Raw genomic sequence first — 18,651 nt, forward strand, 5'->3', positions numbered from 1 at the left:
GCTCTGTATATCCCCCTGTGCCAGCCCTAGAGGTGCCAGGCTCTATATGCCCCTGTGCCAGCCCTAGAGGTGCCAGGCTCTGTATATCCCCCTGTGCCAGCCCTAGAGGTGCCAGGCTCTGTATCTCCCCCTGTGCCAGCCCTAGAGGTGCCAGGCTCTATATCCCCCTGTGCCAGCCCTAGAGGTGCCAGGCTCTGTATCTCCCTGTGCCAGTCCTAGAGGTGCCAGGCTCTGTATCTCCCCCTGTGTCAGCCCTAGAGGTGCCAGGCTCTGTATATCCCCCTGTGCCAGCCCTAGAGGTGCCAGGCTCTGTATCTCCCCTATCCCCCTGTGCCAGTCCTAGAGGTGCCAGGCCCTGGCTTTAAATGAGATATTACAGCACTAAATTGCAAAACTCAGACTTTACTTTGTAATAATACACATAGTGGTATCAAAACGTTAAACACACACGTGGTATACACAATGTGTATATACATGTGTCATGGATTTGAAGCAAAACGTGGAACTGTGTGCTCATCTGCATGTCATTTCCCAGAATCCCTTGCTGCAGTGGGAGCACTGTGTGCTGGGTGATAATGGTGAAAGGCAGGGCTGCATGTCATTTCCCAGAATCCCTTGCTGCAGTGGAAGCACTGTATGCTGGGGGATAATGGGTGAAAGGCAGGGCTGCATGTCATTTCCCAGAATCCCTTGCTGCAGTGGAAGCACTGTATGCTGGGGGATAATGGTGAAAGGCAGGGCTGCATGTCATTTCCCAGAATCCCTTGCTGCAGTGGAAGCACTGTATGCTGGGGGATAATGGGTGAAAGGCAGGGCTGCATGTCATTTCCCAGAATCCCTTGCTGCAGTGGAAGCACTGTATGCTGGGGGATATTGGTGAAAGGCAGGGCTGCATGTCATTTCCCAGAATCCCTTGCTGCAGTGGAAGCACTGTATGCTGGGGGATAATGGTGAAAGGCAGGGCTGCATGTCATTTCCCAGAATCCCTTGCTGCAGTGGGAGCGCTGTATGCTGGGGGATAATGGTGAAAGGCAGGGGTGCAGACCTGTCTAAGACATGTGAATGAGCACATAGTAATATTTCCATTTTTGGTTAGTTTTTTCAGTGTATAAATGGCCAGTACAATGCATTCTGGTCCCTGTAGTCCTCATCTTTGTGTCTGGCTCTGGATTTGCAATGCATTCTGGTACAGGGTGTGTTACATCACCAATATGAACCTTAATTCACAGTAAAAACGAAATGTACAAATACTTACAAAATAATTATATAAATAATTGTGCCCTGACGTGCCCCTTCCTATAACCCCTGTTATAAGAACACCCCACTTATAAGAACATCTCCTCAAAGCCTGACGTGCCCCTTCCTATGAGGGGATCCCCTATTATAAGAACACACCCCTTATAAGAACATCTCACAGCCCTGACGTGCCCCTTCCTATGGGGGGAACCCCTGTTATAAGAACACACCCCTTACAGACCATCTCTTCACATCCCCGAAGTGCCCCTTCCAATGGGAATATCCCCTCTTTATAAGACCATTGCACCCCCATTTGTATTTGGGCAATCCACGTTTCCTAGTGTCTCTTTGACGGAGCGACGCTCTGCTCCCGTCCCTCTCAACAGTCAACAAGAGCGCGACGCTCTGCGTCTCTCTGCCCTCTCTCGCTCTCCAGTCAACGGGGGTTAGGTGACACTCGGCAGACAGCCTGTCCACCGGGAATGGTTGGTTCAACTCATGCCGTCTCCTCTTCTTCCTCTCCCTCGCTCTCCCACCCGTCCTCAGACCCTTCCTCTTCATCCGCGCTCCCTCCCGCCCACCTCTCCTCCTCTTGCCCTCGCTCTCCTCCCTCCTCCTCCTCCTCCTGCTCTTCCTCTTCTTTATCCGATTCTTCTCTCCCCCTCTCTTCCTCTCTCTCCGCCTTCAGGCTGATGGCCAAGACCAAGGTCTGCAGGATGCCGTAGAGAGCCACCAACTGGAGGAGGTACTCTTGGGCCAGCCACAGCAGGAGGTACACGCCGTACGTCGTGGCCACGAAGACCGCCAGCCCGTGGATCCAGAGCTTGACGGCCCCCTGCAGTCCAAAAACGTCCAGGGCCACCCTAAAAATAGGGGAGCAGAGCCAGAGACACAACAGGGTGCAGACATCGAAGATGTGGCGGACGAGGTTGAAGCAGATCTGGAAGTGTTGAGCGTCGATGTTGGACGGAGCGGAGGACGTGGTGGGACTCTCTCCCTTCCAGGAGAGCAGGGAGCGGAGAGGAGGGAGAGGGGGCAAAGGGGGCAGGGGGATGGTGGGGAAGGTCCAGGGCGAGCGTTTCTCTGGAGGGTCGTGAGGGTCGGGGGGAGGAGGAGGTGGTGAGGAGCGGAGAAGCTTCAAGAGGAAGGATGGGGGAGAGGGCCAGGGAATGGAGCGATGGAGGAACATCTGTAAGTGGATGAGAGAGAGGAGAGCATCAGTGAGGGGTGAGAGAGAGAGAGAGGGGGAGGGGGGGAGAGAAGGAAGAAAAAGGTAAAAAGGAGATAGATACACAGACATATATATATATTAGTAATTCTTTCCCTATATACCAATAGGGACCACATAGTATCTACACACACTTTTAGTAATGCAACACCCTCTTACATTTCCACACGTACCCACACCATTGGTATACACTCACACACACACCTTTTTGTAAAGCGCTGTATACATTGTGGGCGCTTTATAAATGTATATATGTATATTTACATATATACACACACATACACACTCTTATATCACTAACATTCAGGGACCTTTTAACACCTCAGGTCCTAAAATCTCACACTGCACAGGGGGGAGGGATAGGCTTCAGTCACAGACACATCCCAGGATGCACTGTTTTCAAGTAAAACCCTTTTCTGCTTCATTCATTGTAACATCGCCGGAAGAAGAGATCAGCGTATCTCGAAAGCTCGCACAAATAAAAGCATTTCGTTAGCCACAGAACGGTATCATCTATTTATTTTTGATTATTAAGCTCGGCTAACACGGTACTGATACCTTTACATACATGCATACATACACAGACAGATACACAGACAGATACACAGACAGGCACGCAGGCAGACAGGCACGCAGGCAGACAGGCACGCAGGCAGACAGACAGACACGCAGGCAGGCAGACAGACAGGCACGCAGGCAGACAGACAGGCACGCAGGCAGACAGGCACGCAGGCAGACAGGCACGCAGGCAGACAGGCACGCAGGCAGACAGGCACGCAGGCAGACAGACAGGCACGCAGGCAGACAGACAGGCACGCAGACAGACAGGCACGCAGGCAGGCAGACAGGCACGCAGGCAGACAGACAGGCACGCAGGCAGACAGACAGGCACGCAGGCAGGCAGACAGGCACGCAGGCAGACAGACAGGCACGCAGGCAGACAGGCACGCAGGCAGACAGACAGGCACGCAGGCAGACAGGCACGCAGGCAGACAGACACGCAGACAGACAGACACGCAGGCAGACAGGCAGACAGACAGGCACGCAGGCAGACAGGCAGGCACGCAGGCAGACAGGCAGACACGCAGGCAGACAGGCACGCAGGCAGACAGGCACGCACGCAGGCAGGCAGACAGGCACGCAGGCAGACAGACAGGCACGCAGGCAGACAGGCAGGCACGCAGGCAGACAGGCACGCAGGCAGACAGGCAGGCACGCAGGCAGACAGGCAGGCACGCAGGCAGACAGGCAGGCATGCAGGCAGACAGGCACGCAGGCAGACAGGCACGCACGCAGGCAGGCAGACAGGCACGCAGGCAGACAGACAGGCACGCAGGCAGACAGGCAGGCAGACAGGCACGCAGGCAGACAGACACGCAGACAGACAGACACGCAGGCAGACAGGCACGCAGACAGACAGACACGCAGGCAGACAGGCACGCAGACAGACACGCAGGCAGACAGGCACGCAGACAGACAGACACGCAGGCAGACAGACAGGCACGCAGGCAGACAGACACGCAGGCAGACAGGCAGGCATGCAGGCAGACAGGCAGGCACGCAGGCAGACAGGCAGACAGGCACGCAGGCACGCAGGCAGACAGGCAGACAGGCAGGCAGACAGGCACGCAGGCAGATAGACAGACACGCAGGCAGACAGGCAGACAGGCAGGCAGACAGACACGCAGACAGACAGGCACGCAGGCAGACAGGCAGGCACGCAGGCAGACAGGCACGCAGGCACGCAGGCAGACAGGCAGACAGGCAGGCAGACAGGCACGCAGGCAGATAGACAGACACGCAGGCAGACAGGCAGACAGGCAGGCAGACAGACACGCAGGCAGACAGACAGGCACGCAGGCAGATAGACAGGCACGCAGGCAGACAGGCACGCAGGCAGACAGGCACGCAGGCAGGCAGACAGGCACGCAAGCAGATAGACAGGCACGCAGGCAGACAGACAGGCACGCAGACAGGCAGGCACGCAGGCAGATAGGCAGGCAGACAGACACGCAGGCAGGCAGACAGGCACGCAGGCAGACAGGCACGCAGGCAGACAGACAGGCACGCAGGCAGATAGACAGGCACGCAGGCAGACAGGCACGCAGGCAGACAGACAGGCACGCAGACAGGCAGGCAGACAGGCAGACACGCAGGCAGGCAGACAGACAGGCACGCAGGCAGACAGACAGGCACGCAGGCAGACAGGCACGCAGGCAGACAGGCACGCAGGCAGATAGACAGGCACGCAGGCAGACAGACAGGCACGCAGGCAGACAGGCACGCAGGCAGACAGACAGGCAGACAGGCACGCAGGCAGACAGGCACGCAGGCAGACAGGCACGCAGGCAGACAGGCACGCAGGCAGACAGGCACGCAGGCAGACAGGCACGCAGGCAGACAGACAGGCACGCAGGCAGATAGACAGGCACGCAGGCAGACAGACAGGCACGCAGGCAGACAGGCACGCAGGCAGACAGACAGGCACGCAGGCAGATAGACAGGCACGCAGGCAGGCAGACAGGCACGCAGGCAGACAGGCACGCAGGCAGACAGACAGGCACGCAGGCAGATAGATAGGCACTCAGGCAGATAGACAGGCACGCAGACAGACAGGCAGACAGGCACGCAGGCAGATAGACAGGCACTCAGGCAGATAGACAGGCACGCAGACAGACAGACAGGCACGCAGGCAGATAGACAGGCACGCAGGCAGATAGACAGGCACGCAGGCAGATAGACAGGCACGCAGACAGACAGACAGACAGGCACGCAGGCAGATAGACAGGCACGCAGTCAGACAGACAGGCACGCAGGCAGATAGACAGGCACTCAGGCAGATAGACAGGCACGCAGACAGACAGGCAGACAGGCACGCAGGCAGATAGACAGGCAGGCAGAGAGACAGGCACGCAGGCAGACAGACACGCAGGCAGAGAGACACGCAGACAGACAGGCAGACAGGCACGCAGGAAGATAGACAGGCACGCAGGCACATAGACAGGCAGGCAGAGAGACAGGCATGCAGGCAGATAGACAGGCAGACAGGTACGCAGGCAGATAGACAGACAGGCATGCAGTCAGATAGACAGGCACGCAGGCAGACAGACAGACAGACACGCAGGCAGATAGACAGGCACGCAGGCAGATAGACAGACACGCAGGTAGACAGACAGACACGCAGGCAGATAGACAGGCACGCAGGCAGATAGACAGACACGCAGGTAGACAGACAGACACGCAGGCAGATAGACAGGCAGACAGGCACGCAGGCAGATAGACAGGCACTCAGGCACGCAGGCAGATAGAGAGGCACGCAGGCAGACAGACACGCAGGCAGACAGACAGGCACTCAGGCACGCAGGCAGATAGAGAGGCACGCAGGCAGACAGACAGACACGCAGGCAGACAGACAGACACGCACGCAGGCAGACAGGCATGCAGGCAGACAGGCACGCAGGCAGACAGGCACGCAGGCAGACAGACACGCAGGCAGACAGACACGCAGGCAGACAGACAGGCACGCAGGCAGACAGACAGGCACGCAGGCAGACAGACAGGCACGCAGGCAGACAGGCACGCAGGCAGACAGACAGGCACGCAGGCAGACAGACAGGCACGCAGGCAGACAGACAGGCACGCAGGCAGACAGACAGACAGACACGCAGGCAGATAGACAGGCACGCAGGCAGACAGGCACGCAGGCAGACAGGCACGCAGGCAGACAGACACGCAGGCAGACAGGCACGCAGGCAGACAGGCACGCAGGCAGACAGGCACGCAGGCAGACAGACACGCAGGCAGACAGACAGACAGACACGCAGGCAGATAGACAGGCACGCAGGCAGACAGACACGCAGGCAGACAGACACGCAGGCAGACACGCAGGCAGACAGACACGCAGGCAGACAGACACGCAGACAGACAGACACGCAGGCAGGCAGACAGGCACGCAGGCAGACAGGCAGACAGACACGCAGGCAGACAGACACGCAGGCAGACAGACACGCAGGCAGACAGACAGACACGCAGGCAGACAGACACCCAGGCAGACAGGCACGCAGGCAGATAGACAGGCACGCACGCAGACAGACAGACAGACACGCAGGCAGATAGACAGGCACGCAGGCAGACAGGCACGCAGGCAGACAGGCACGCAGGCAGATAGACAGGCAGACAGACAGACACACAGGCAGACAGACAGACACACAGGCAGATAGACAGGCACGCAAGCAGACAGGCACGCAGGCAGATAGACAGGCAGACAGACATACAGACACGCAGGCAGACACGCAGACAGACAGACAAGCAGGCAGATAGACAGGCACGCAGGCAGACAGATACGCAGGCAGACACGCTGGCAGACAGGCACGCAGGCAGACAGGCACGCAGGCAGACACGCAGGCAGACACGCAGGCAGACAGACACGCAGGCAGACAGACGCAGGCAGACAGACAGACACGCAGGCAGACAGACACGCAAGCAGACAGACACGCAGGCAGACAGACAGGCACGCAGGCAGACAGGCACGCAGGCAGACAGGCACGCAGGCAGACAGCCAGGCAGGCAGACACGCAGGCAGATAGACAGGCACGCAGGCAGACAGGCACGCAGGCAGATAGACAGACACACAGGCAGATAGACAGGCACGCAGGCAGACAGACAGGCACGCAGGCAGATAGACAGGCACGCAGGCAGACAGGCACGCAGGCAGATAGACAGACACACAGGCAGATAGACAGGCACGCAGGCAGACAGACAGGCACGCAGGCAGATAGACAGGCACGCAGGCAGATAGACAGGCACGCAGGCAGATAGACAGGCAGGCAGGCAGACAGGCACGCAGGCAGATAGACAGGCACGCAGGCAGACAGACAGGCAGGCAGGCAGGCAGACAGGCACGCAGGCAGATAGACAGGCACGCAGGCAGATAGACAGGCACACAGGCAGACAGGCACGCAGGCAGACAGCCAGGCAGGCAGACACGCAGGCAGATAGACAGGCACGCAGGCAGATAGACAGACACACAGGCAGATAGACAGGCACGCAGGCAGACAGACAGGCATGCAGGCAGACACGCAGGCAGGCACGCAGGCAGATAGACAAACACACAGTCAGATAGACAGGCACGCAGACAGACAGGCACGCAGGCAGATAGACAGGCATGCAGGCAGATAGACAGGCACGCAGGCAGATAGACAGGCACACAGGCAGATAGACAGGCACGCAGGCAGAAAGACAGACACACAGGCAGATAGACAGACACGCAGGCAGACAGACACGCAGGCAGACAGGCACGCAGGCAGATAGACAGGCACGCAGGCAGACAGACACGCAGGCAGACAGGCACGCAGGCAGACAGACACGCAGGCAGAGAGACACGCAGACAGACAGGCAGACAGGCACGCAGGCAGATAGACAGGCACGCAGGCAGATAGACAGGCAGGCAGAGAGACAGGCACGCAGGCAGACAGACACGCAGGCAGAGAGACACGCAGACAGACAGGCAGACAGGCACGCAGGAAGATAGACAGGCACGCAGGCACATAGACAGGCAGGCAGAGAGACAGGCATGCAGGCAGATAGACAGGCAGACAGGTACGCAGGCAGATAGACAGACAGGCACGCAGTCAGATAGACAGGCACGCAGGCAGACAGACAGACAGACACGCAGGCAGATAGACAAGCACGCAGGCAGACAGACAGACACGCAGGCAGATAGACAGACACGCAGGCAGATAGACAGGCAGACAGGCACGCAGGCAGATAGAGAGGCTTGCAGTCAGACACGCAGGCAGACAGGCACGCAGGCAGATAGACAGGCACGCAGGCAGACAGACAGACACGCAGGCACGCAGGCAGATAGACAGGCACGCAGGCAGACAGACAGACACGCAGGCAGACAGACAGACAGACACGCAGGCAGATAGACAGGCACGCAGGCAGACAGACAGACACGCAGGCAGACAGGCACGCAGGCAGACAGACACGCAGGCAGACAGACACGCAGGCAGACAGGCACGCAGGCAGACAGGCACGCAGGCAGACAGACACGCAGGCAGACAGACACGCAGGCAGACAGACAGACACGCAGGCAGATAGACAGGCACGCAGGCAGACAGAGACGCAGGCAGACAGACACGCAGGCAGACACGCAGGCAGACAGACACGCAGGCAGACAGACACGCAGACAGACAGACACGCAGGCAGACAGGCACGCAGGCAGACAGACACGCAGGCAGGCAGACAGGCACGCAGACAGGCACGCAGGCAGACAGGCAGACAGACACGCAGGCAGACAGACACGCAGGCAGACAGACACGCAGGCAAACAGACACGCAGGCAGACAGACAGACACGCAGGCAGACAGACACCTAGGCAGATAGACAGGCACGCACGCAGACAGACAGACAGACATGCAGGCAGATAGACAGGCACGCAGGCAGACAGGCACGCAGGCAGACAGGCACGCAGGCAGATAGACACGCAGGCAGACAGGCACGCAGGCAGATAGACAGGCAGACAGACAGACACGCAGGCAGACAGACAAACACACAGGCAGATAGACAGGCACGCAAGCAGACAGGCACGCAGGCAGATAGACAGGCAGACAGACAGACACGCAGGCAGACACGCAGACAGACAGACACGCAGGCAGATAGACAGGCACGCAGGCAGACAGACACGCAGGCAGACACGCTGGCAGACAGGCACGCAGGCAGACAGACACGCAGGCAGACACGCAGGCAGACACGCAGGCAGACAGACAGACACGCAGGCAGACAGACGCAGGCAGACAGACAGACACGCAGGCAGACAGACACGCAAGCAGACAGACAAGCAGGCAGACAGACATGCAGGCAGGCAGACAGACAGACACGCAGGCAGACAGGCACGCAGGCAGACAGACACGCAGGCAAACAGACACGCAGGCGGACAGGCAGGCAGACAGGCATGCAGGCAGACAGACACGCAGGCAGACAGACAGACAGACAGACACGCAGGCAGACAGACACGCAGGCAGACAGACACGCAGGCAGACACGCAGGCAGACAGACACGCAGGCAGACAGACACGCAGGCAGACAGACGCAGGCAGACAGACAGACACGCAGGCAGACAGACAAGCAGGCAGACAGACATGCAGGCAGGCAGACAGACAGACACGCAGGCAGACAGGCACGCAGGCAGACAGACACGCAGGCGGACAGGCAGGCAGACAGACAGACACGCAGGCAGACAGACACGCAGGCAGACAGACACGCAGGCAGACAGACACGCAGGCAGACAGACACGCAGGCAGACAGACACGCAGGCAGGGACGCAGGCAGGGACGCAGGCAGACAGGCAGACACGCAGGCAGACAGACACGCAAGCAGACAGACAAGCAGGCAGACAGACATGCAGGCAGGCAGACAGACAGACACGCAGGCAGACAGGCACGCAGGCAGACAGACACGCAGGCGGACAGGCACGCAGGCAGACAGACACGCAGGCAGACAGACACGCAGGCAGACAGACACGCAGGCAGACAGACACGCAGGCAGACAGACACGCAGGCAGACAGACACGCAGACAGGCACGCAGGCAGACAGGCAGACACGCAGGCAGGCAGACAGGCACGCAGGCAGATAGACAGGCACGCAGGCAGATAGACACGCAGGCAGACAGGCACGCAGGCAGACAGGCACGCAGGCAGACAGACACGCAGGCAGACAGGCACGCAGGCAGACAGACACGCAGGCAGACAGGCACGCAGGCAGACAGACACGCAGGCAGACAGGCACGCAGGCAGACAGGCACGCAGGCAGACAGACACGCAGGCAGACAGGCATGCAGACAGACATGCACGCAGGCAGACAGACACGCAGGCAGACAGGCACGCAGGCAGACAGACACGCACGCAGGCAGACAGACACGCAGACAGACAGACACGCAGGCAGACAGACACGCACGCAGGCAGACAGACACGCAGACAGACAGACACGCAGGCAGACAGGCACGCAGGCAGACAGACACGCACGCAGGCAGACAGACACGCACGCAGGCAGACAGACACGCACGCAGGCAGACAGACACGCAGGCAGACAGGCACGCAGGCAGACAGACACGCACGCAGGCAGACAGACACGCAGACAGACAGACACGCAGGCAGACAGGCACGCAGGAGACAGGCACGCAGGCTGGCAGGCACGCAGGAGACAGGCAGACAGACACGCAGGCAGACAGGCACGCAGGGAGACACGCAGGGAGATACGCAGGCAGACAGACAAACAGACACACACAGGCAGACAGAGGTGTAGGCAGACAAACAGACACGCAGACATACATACAGGCAGACAGACACACAGGCAGACAGACATGTAAGCAGACAGACAGACATGCCGGCAGACAACCGGGCAGAGAGATACACAGGCAGACACAAACGCAGGCAGAGACAGACATGCTGGCAGACAGATACACAGACAGAGACAGACACAGACAGACACACGTAGACAGGCAGGCAGACAGACATGCAGACAGACACGCAGGCAGACAGGCAGACACGCAGGCAGACAGACACTGTCAGACAGACAGACACGCAGGCAGACACACAGTCAGACAGACAGACACGCAGGCAGACAGACACTGTCAGACAGACAGACACGCAGGCAGACAGACATGCAGACAGACAGACACGCAGGCAGACAGACATGCAGACAGACAGACACGCAGGCAGACAGACACTGTCAGACAGACAGACACGCAGGCAGACAGACATGCAGACAGACAGACACGCAGGCAGACAGGCACGCAGGCAGACAGGCAGACAAACACGCAGGCAGACAGACAGACACGCAGGCAGACTGACACGCAGGCAGACTGACACTCAGGCAGACAGGCACGCAGGCAGACAGGCACGCAGGCAGACAGGCACGCAGGCAGACAGGCAGACAGACACGCAGGCAGACAGGCACGCAGGAGACAGGCAGACAGACACGCAGGCAGACAGGAGACAGGCAGACAGACACGCAGGCAGACAGGCACGCAGGCAGACAGACACGCAGGCAGACAGGAGACAGGCAGACAGACACGCAGGCAGACAGGAGACAGGCAGACAGACACGCAGGCAGACAGACACGCAGGCAGACAGACACGCAGGCAGACAGACACGCAGGCAGACAGACACGCAGGCAGACAGGCACGCAGGCAGATAGACACGCAGGCAGACAGACACGCAGGCAGACAGACACGCAGGCAGACAAACAGACACACACAGGCAGACAGAGGTGCAGGAAGACAAACAGACACGCAGTACACACAGGCAGACAGACACGCAGGCAGACATGTAAGCAGACAGACACGCAGACAGACAGACATGCCGGCAGACAACCTGGCAAGACAGATACACAGGCAGACACAAACGCAGGCAGAGACAGACATGCTGGCAGACAGATACACAGACAGAGACAGACACAGACAGACACACGAAGACAGGCAGGCAGACAGACATGTCTCTCTCTCCCTCCCTCTCCCTGTCTCACCTCTCTCTCTCCCTCCCTCTCCCTGTCTCACCTCTCTCTCTCCCTCCCTCTCCCTGTCTCACCTCTCTCTCTCCCTCCCTCTCCGTCTCACCTTCTCTCTCTCTCCCCCTCCCCCTCTCCCTCTCTCACCTTCTCTCTCTCTCTCCCTCCCCCTCTCCCTGTCTCACCTTCTCTCTCTCTCTCCCTCCCCCTCTCCCTGTCTCACCTTCTCTCTCTCTCTCCCTCCCCCTCTCCCCGTCTCACCTTCTCTCTCTCCCTCCCTCTCCCCGTCTCACCTTCTTTCTCTCCCTCCCTCTCCCTGTCTCACCTTCTCTCTCTCCCTCCCTCTCCCTCCCTCTCCCTGTCTCACCTTCTCTCTCTCCCTCACTCTCCCTGTCTCACCTTCTCTCTCTCCCCCTCCCTGTCTCACCTCTCTCTCTCCTTCCCTCTCCCTGTCTCACCATCGCTCTCTCCCTCCCTCTCCCTGTCTCACCTTCTCTCTCTCCCTCCCTCTCCCTGTCTCACCTTCTCTCCCTCCCTCCCCCTCTCCCTGTCTCACCTTCTCTCTCTCTCTCCCTCTCCCTGTCTCACCATCGCTCTCTCCCTCCCTCTCCCTGGCTCACCTTCTCTCTCCCTCCCTCTCACCTTCTCTCTCTCCCTCCCTCTCTCACCTTCGCTCTCTCCCTCTCCCTGGCTCACCTTCTCTCTCTCCCTCCCTCTCCCTGTCTCACCTTCTCTCTCTCCCTCCCTCTCCCTGTCTCACCTTCTCACTCCCTCCCTCTCCCTGTCTCACCTTCTCTGTCTCCCCCTCTCACCATCTCTCTCTCCCTCCCCCTCTCCCCGTCTCACCTTCTCTCTCCCTCCCCCTGTCTCACCTTCTCTCTCCCTCCCCCTCTCACCTTCTCTCTCTCCCTCCCCCTCTTCCCTTCTCTCTCTCTCCCTAACCTTCTCTCTCTCCCCCTCCATCTCCCCTTTCTCTCTCCCTCCCCCTCTTCCTGTCTCACCTCTCTCTCTCCCCCCCTCTCCCTGTCTCACCTTCTCTCTCTCCCTCCCCCTCTCCCTGTCTCACCTCTCTCTCTCCCCCTCCCCGTCTCACCTCTCTCTCCCTCCCCCTCTCTGTCTCACCTCTCTCTCTCCCTCCCCGTCTCACCTCTCTCTCCCTCCCCGTCTCACCTCTCTCTCTCCCTCCCCCCCGTCTCACCTTCTTTCTCTCTCCCTCGTTCGCTCGCTTCCAGTGTCTCTCCGCACCCCTTCTTCTGGCTTGTTTGCCCCTTGCCGGCGGTGGTGATGATGATGGTGGTGGCGGAGATGATGGCGACGGCGGTGGTGATGATGATGATGATGATGGTGGTGGTGGCGGAGATGATGGCGGCGGTGGTGATGATGATGATGGAGATGTCGGCGATGTTGATGATGGTGGTGGGGTCTTCTCCAACTTCTCTTCAGCCCCTCTTCTCCTCTCCCTCGTTCACCGTTTCTCTCCGCCCGCCCTCTTCTGGCTTGTTTGCCCCTTGCCGGCGGTGGTGGCGGTGATGGTGGTGGGGTCTTCTCCAACTTCTCTTCAGCCCCTCTCCCTTGTTCACCTGTCTCCGCGGTCTCTCCCCCCCGCCACCCTCCTGTCTTGGTCGCCCCTTGCCGGCGGCGGTGACGGTGGTGGGGACGGTGGCAGTAGAGCTTCTCTTCAGCCTCTGCCTCTCTCCCAGTTTCAACCACACTTTCAGAACATGTCTAGGCTTCTCCGTCCCACCTCTCCTCCTTCACCGCCCACCCCCCCCAAACTTTCTCCTCTCCTCCCTGCGTTGGGAATCACTTCCTGCCGCTCTCTCCTCCTCCTTCTCCTTGGTCCCCTTTTACCTTCACCCCTTTCTCAGACTTTTCTCTCCCCCCTCCTTCTCCGCTCTGTAACGTCTCTCCTCCTCCGAGACGGTTTCCTTCCGTTAATCCGCCTCACCTCCAGTGAGCTTCTCTCCTTCGTCTCTCCTTCCTTCTTTTCGGCCTGTACGTCCCCCTCCCCTCTCCTAGGCCCGGCTCCTCTCCCTCCTCCCTCTGTCCTCTTTCCAGCTCCTTTCTTCTTCATAGCCGGAATTCCAGAAGGGTGCAGCTGCTGCGGAGAGCAACAAGAGACACCCACTGGGACACTCTCCTCCCCCCCCCCCTGTCTATCAGGACAGAGAGGCTCGTGTTTCACCCACTCCCTCCCCCCAGGATATTCTGGTTCTGCAGGCCACTCATGCAAAGGGTTATGGGAGGAGATATTGCGTTGACCGTTTGACTCCAGATTATAAAGGGGCAGACTTTGCCAGAGGAGCAGACACCCATCACAGCGCTGACCCTGTGAAACCAACTCAACTGTGGCAAGTAACACAGATCAAGAAGCTTCCTAAAGAGTGCGACAATTCACTCAACAAGAGAACTTGGAGTAATGAGGCTCAAGCCTCGGTATCCAATATCCCCACTGACAGATTTAATCTGTCAGTCAGAACAGAACGGTCATGAGGAGCACAGTGCTGGTTTTACATGGACTCTGGATTATCAGGGACAGGATCACACAGTCCTGGGTGTATATGTAATGTGGGGTGACCTGATCGCAGAGTATCAGGGACAGGATCACACAGTCCTGTTTGTATATGTAATGTAGGGTGACCTGATCGCAGAGTATCAGGGACAGGCTCACACAGTCCTGGGTGTATATGTAATGTGGGGTGACCTGATCGCAGAGTATCAGGGACAGGCTCACACAGTCCTGGGTGTATATGTAATGTGGGGTGACCTGATCGCAGAGTATCAGGGACAGGCTCACACAGTCCTGGGTGTATATGTAATGTGGGGTGACCTGATCGCAGGGTATCAGGGACAGGCTCACACAGTCCTGGGTGTATATGTGATGTAGGGTGACCTGGCTGCAGCGTATCAGGGACAGGCTCACACAGTCCTGGGTGTATATGTGATGTAGGGTGACCTGATCGCAGAGTATCAGGGACAGGCTCACACAGTCCTGGGTGTATATGTAATGTGGGGTGACCTGATCGCAGGGTATCAGGGACAGGCTCACACAGTCCTGGGTGTATATGTGATGTAGGGTGACCTGGCTGCAGCGTATCAGGGACAGGCTCACACAGTCCTGGGTGTATATGTGATGTAGGGTGACCTGATCGCAGAGTATCAGGGACAGGCTCACACAGTCCTGGGTGTATATGTAATGTGGGGTGACCTGACTGCAGAGTATCAGGGACAGGCTCACACAGTCCTGGGTGTATATGTAATGTAGGGTGACCTGATCGCAGAGTATCAGGGACAGGCTCACACAGTCCTGGGTGTATATGTAATGTGGGGTGACCTGATCGCAGAGTATCAGGGACAGGCTCACACAGTCCTGGGTGTATATGTAATGTGGGGTGACCTGATCGCAGGGTATCAGGGACAGGCTCACACAGTCCTGGGTGTATATGTGATGTAGGGTGACCTGGCTGCAGCGTATCAGGGACAGGCTCACACAGTCCTGGGTGTATATGTGATGTAGGGTAACCTGACTGCAGAGTATCAGGGACAGGCTCACACAGTCCTGTATCTATGTGTAATGCAGGGTGACCCGATTCTGCATTATCAGGGCCAGGCTCAGCACTGGGTTTTTGGTACACCCTACCCTAAATATAACTTTAATTACACGTTCTGTAGATCTTCTCTCGTCACTAATTTGTTCTACACCAAAACTACAAATAACCAGTCATGTTCTCATTTACACGCATTGTGGGCACTGTAATCGCGCTCCTTTTCTGAGGGTGAAGGTTTCCCACCAGAAAATCGTGTTTATGTATAAAAAGTCTGCAAAGTTAACGTATCGAAAACACTGAAATACGAGTAAAAAAAACAGTTAACATTTTTATTTACACAAGACATGAACGCATTATCGTACAACACACAACATTAAAGTTTCCATCAACTCTTCACATTGGTTAAAAACCGAGGAACGAAACTCCAGCGGAGGCGCACCCAGGGGCCCCGAGACGCACCCAGGGGCCCGACGCCAGCTGAACTCTTCCAAGAAGACGTTGACTGCCGGGGATACGGAGGAGTAACGCTACCTCCCCGATGGACTTCATGCAAGTTTAGGCGTCCCGCTCACACCCTACATGACATGGGGAGCCCGGCGTGAGGGCTGCAGGGTCTCCCTTATGGCAAGACCACCGGTGGGGTCACAGCCCACCAGCAGGAACCCAACAGCATTCTCTTCGCACGTCGTGGGCGCCAACCAGTGGCAGGGCCCCCTGCAAGCCCCCGTTGAGCCTAAAAATTCAGTGGGTGTTCCCCAGATTCAGATGAAGTCACCGCCTGCCATGCTGGTTCTCCGTGTCGTCACACCGGAGCCCGGCATGGTGGAAACCGCTCTGGTTCTTGGGGGTGGTGTGAAAAAACCCATACATGGCCGACATCCCGGTGACCTGCAACATGGAAACAGGAGAAATGTTGACACAACAAATGTTTCAACAGCGAGTAACCCTAAAGCACTTCATGGGTTAGGTTCCCCATGTGCAGTTCTCGCCGCCCACTAAGCGTTGCGGTGTCGCGCTGGACTCTTACACTACATCTCCACGGGGTCCAGATTAGAAAACATTTTATGGGCATCTTACTTTTTAGATCTAGTCAAAGATAGAAGGGGGAGGCTCCAGCCACCTTGTCCCCCCCCCCAGTAACTAGGGGGGTCACCGGAGATCAAAATGGAGCCCGACTAGATTGGGACATGACTTACAGCAACTACTGTTTAAGCACATCCTTAGTATACATCTCGTGTGCAGCTATATACCGTGTGCGAGCGTGTCAGAGCGTTTACCAAAACATCACATCTCTCAGAGACTCTAGTCTGAATTCTCATCACCCGCGCTCACCACACTGGATCGTCAGCTCTTGTGACAAGCCGCGTGTCTAAGGCACGTCCTCTGCGGTTAGCGGGATATATACACATACCAAGATGGAGGGTATATACACTGCGATCTCCTGTGTATATAGGAAGCCGCCCACGCCTCTCCCGGCGACGTCGTCGTACACTGTACACAAATACAGCAATTAGTGCAAATAAAGACGTGTGTGTAAATGTCAGATATGAATGAATGCAAATAACACTCGTATTTGCAGGTGTGAAACAAGGAGTGACACTCCCGCTGCACGTGGGGAGGCGCACACTGAATTTAATGCAGCATTACACCTCAGAGGGGAATGTTACTACACGCGCGCGCGTTGTGCAAACACGAAGGTATAATAATAATAATATCGCAGGCCGCGTAACAGGACGGGAATTTAGCTGCGACTTGGAGCTAGTCACATGTAATTACACGTCCGCACACGTTAGCTTATACGACGCGCGGATATAAATAACGTGCGAGGGAAATACACGGCGTGTCAGAGCGTTTACCAAAACATCACTGCGGACACGTCAGAGACTCTAGTCAAGCGGTCATCACCCACGCTCCGTGTATGTATTAGAGCGCCAGCTCTTGGGAGCAGGGACTGTATATAAACGTACCGTGGTTATAGAGGGGGAGCTGCCGGGGTCTTCAGGATATATTCCCATGATGCACCTGCACACACAGATCACGTGTTACAGATATAGATATATATATATATATATAAGATTTCTATATAAAAAACACACTTCGGAGCGCGTCAGAGCGTTTACTAAATCCTCACGAGATTTCAGAGACTCTAGTCTCAAGCTGTCATCCCGCGCGCTCCGCGTATTACAGCGCCAACTCTTGGGACTGGCTCTTGCATCAGTCGCTGAACTATATATAAACGTACCGTGGTTATACAGAGGGGGAGCTGCCGGGGTCTTCAGGATATATTCCCATGATGCACCTGCACACACAGATCATGTGTTACAGACACAGAGACAGACAAAGAGCCAGACAGACAAAGAGCCAGACAGACAGAGACAGACAAAGAGCCAGACAGACAAAGAGCCAGACAGACAAAGAGCCAGACAGACAGAGCCAGACAGACAAAGAGCCAGACAGACAAAGAGCCAGACAGACAAAGAGCCAGACAGACAAAGAGCCAGACAGACAGAGCCAGACAGACAAAGAGCCAGACAGACAAAGAGCCAGACAGACAAAGAGCCAGACAGACAAAGAGCCAGACAGACAAAGAGCCAGACAGACAAAGAGCCAGACAGACAAAGAGCCAGACAGACAGAGCCAGACAGACAGAGCCAGACAGACAGAGCCAGACAGAGCCAAACAGAGCCAGACAGACAGAGACAGACAGAGCCAGACAGAGACAGACAGAGCCAGACAGAGACAGACAGAGCCAGACAGACAAAGAGCCAGACAGACAAAGAGCCAGACAGACAAAGAGCCAGACAGACAAAGAGCCAGACAGACAGAGCCAGACAGACAGAGCCAGACAGACAGAGCCAGACAGACAGAGCCAGACAGAGCCAGACAGAGCCAAACAGAGCCAGACAGACAGAGCCAGACAGACAGAGCCAGACAGACAGAGACAGACAGAGCCAGACAGACAGAGCCAGACAGACAGAGACAGACAGAGACAGACAGACAGAGACAGACAGAGACAGACAGACAGAGACAGACAGAGACAGACAGAGACAGACAGAGACAGACAGACAGACACAGACAGACAGACACAGACAGAGACAGACAGACAGAGACAGACAGACAGACAGACAGAGACA

General features: G+C 57.3%; 1 protein-coding gene across 1 annotated transcript; it reads right to left on the reverse strand.

The window, feature by feature from the left end:
- Positions 1-382: 382 nt before the first annotated feature.
- On the reverse strand, positions 383-14,099 carry CUNH6orf47 (chromosome unknown C6orf47 homolog). The gene is made up of 2 exons (XM_075581652.1): positions 13,168-14,099; positions 383-2,425 (listed from the first exon to the last, which is right to left on the reverse strand). The coding sequence occupies exon 2, from the start codon at positions 2,423-2,425 to the stop codon at positions 1,733-1,735; it is 693 nt and encodes a 230-aa protein (XP_075437767.1). The 5' UTR covers positions 13,168-14,099; the 3' UTR covers positions 383-1,732.
- Positions 14,100-18,651: the final 4,552 nt, after the last annotated feature.

Source organism: Ascaphus truei, unplaced genomic scaffold, assembly GCF_040206685.1.
Source record: "Ascaphus truei isolate aAscTru1 unplaced genomic scaffold, aAscTru1.hap1 HAP1_SCAFFOLD_1467, whole genome shotgun sequence".
Taxonomy (NCBI): domain Eukaryota; kingdom Metazoa; phylum Chordata; class Amphibia; order Anura; family Ascaphidae; genus Ascaphus; species Ascaphus truei.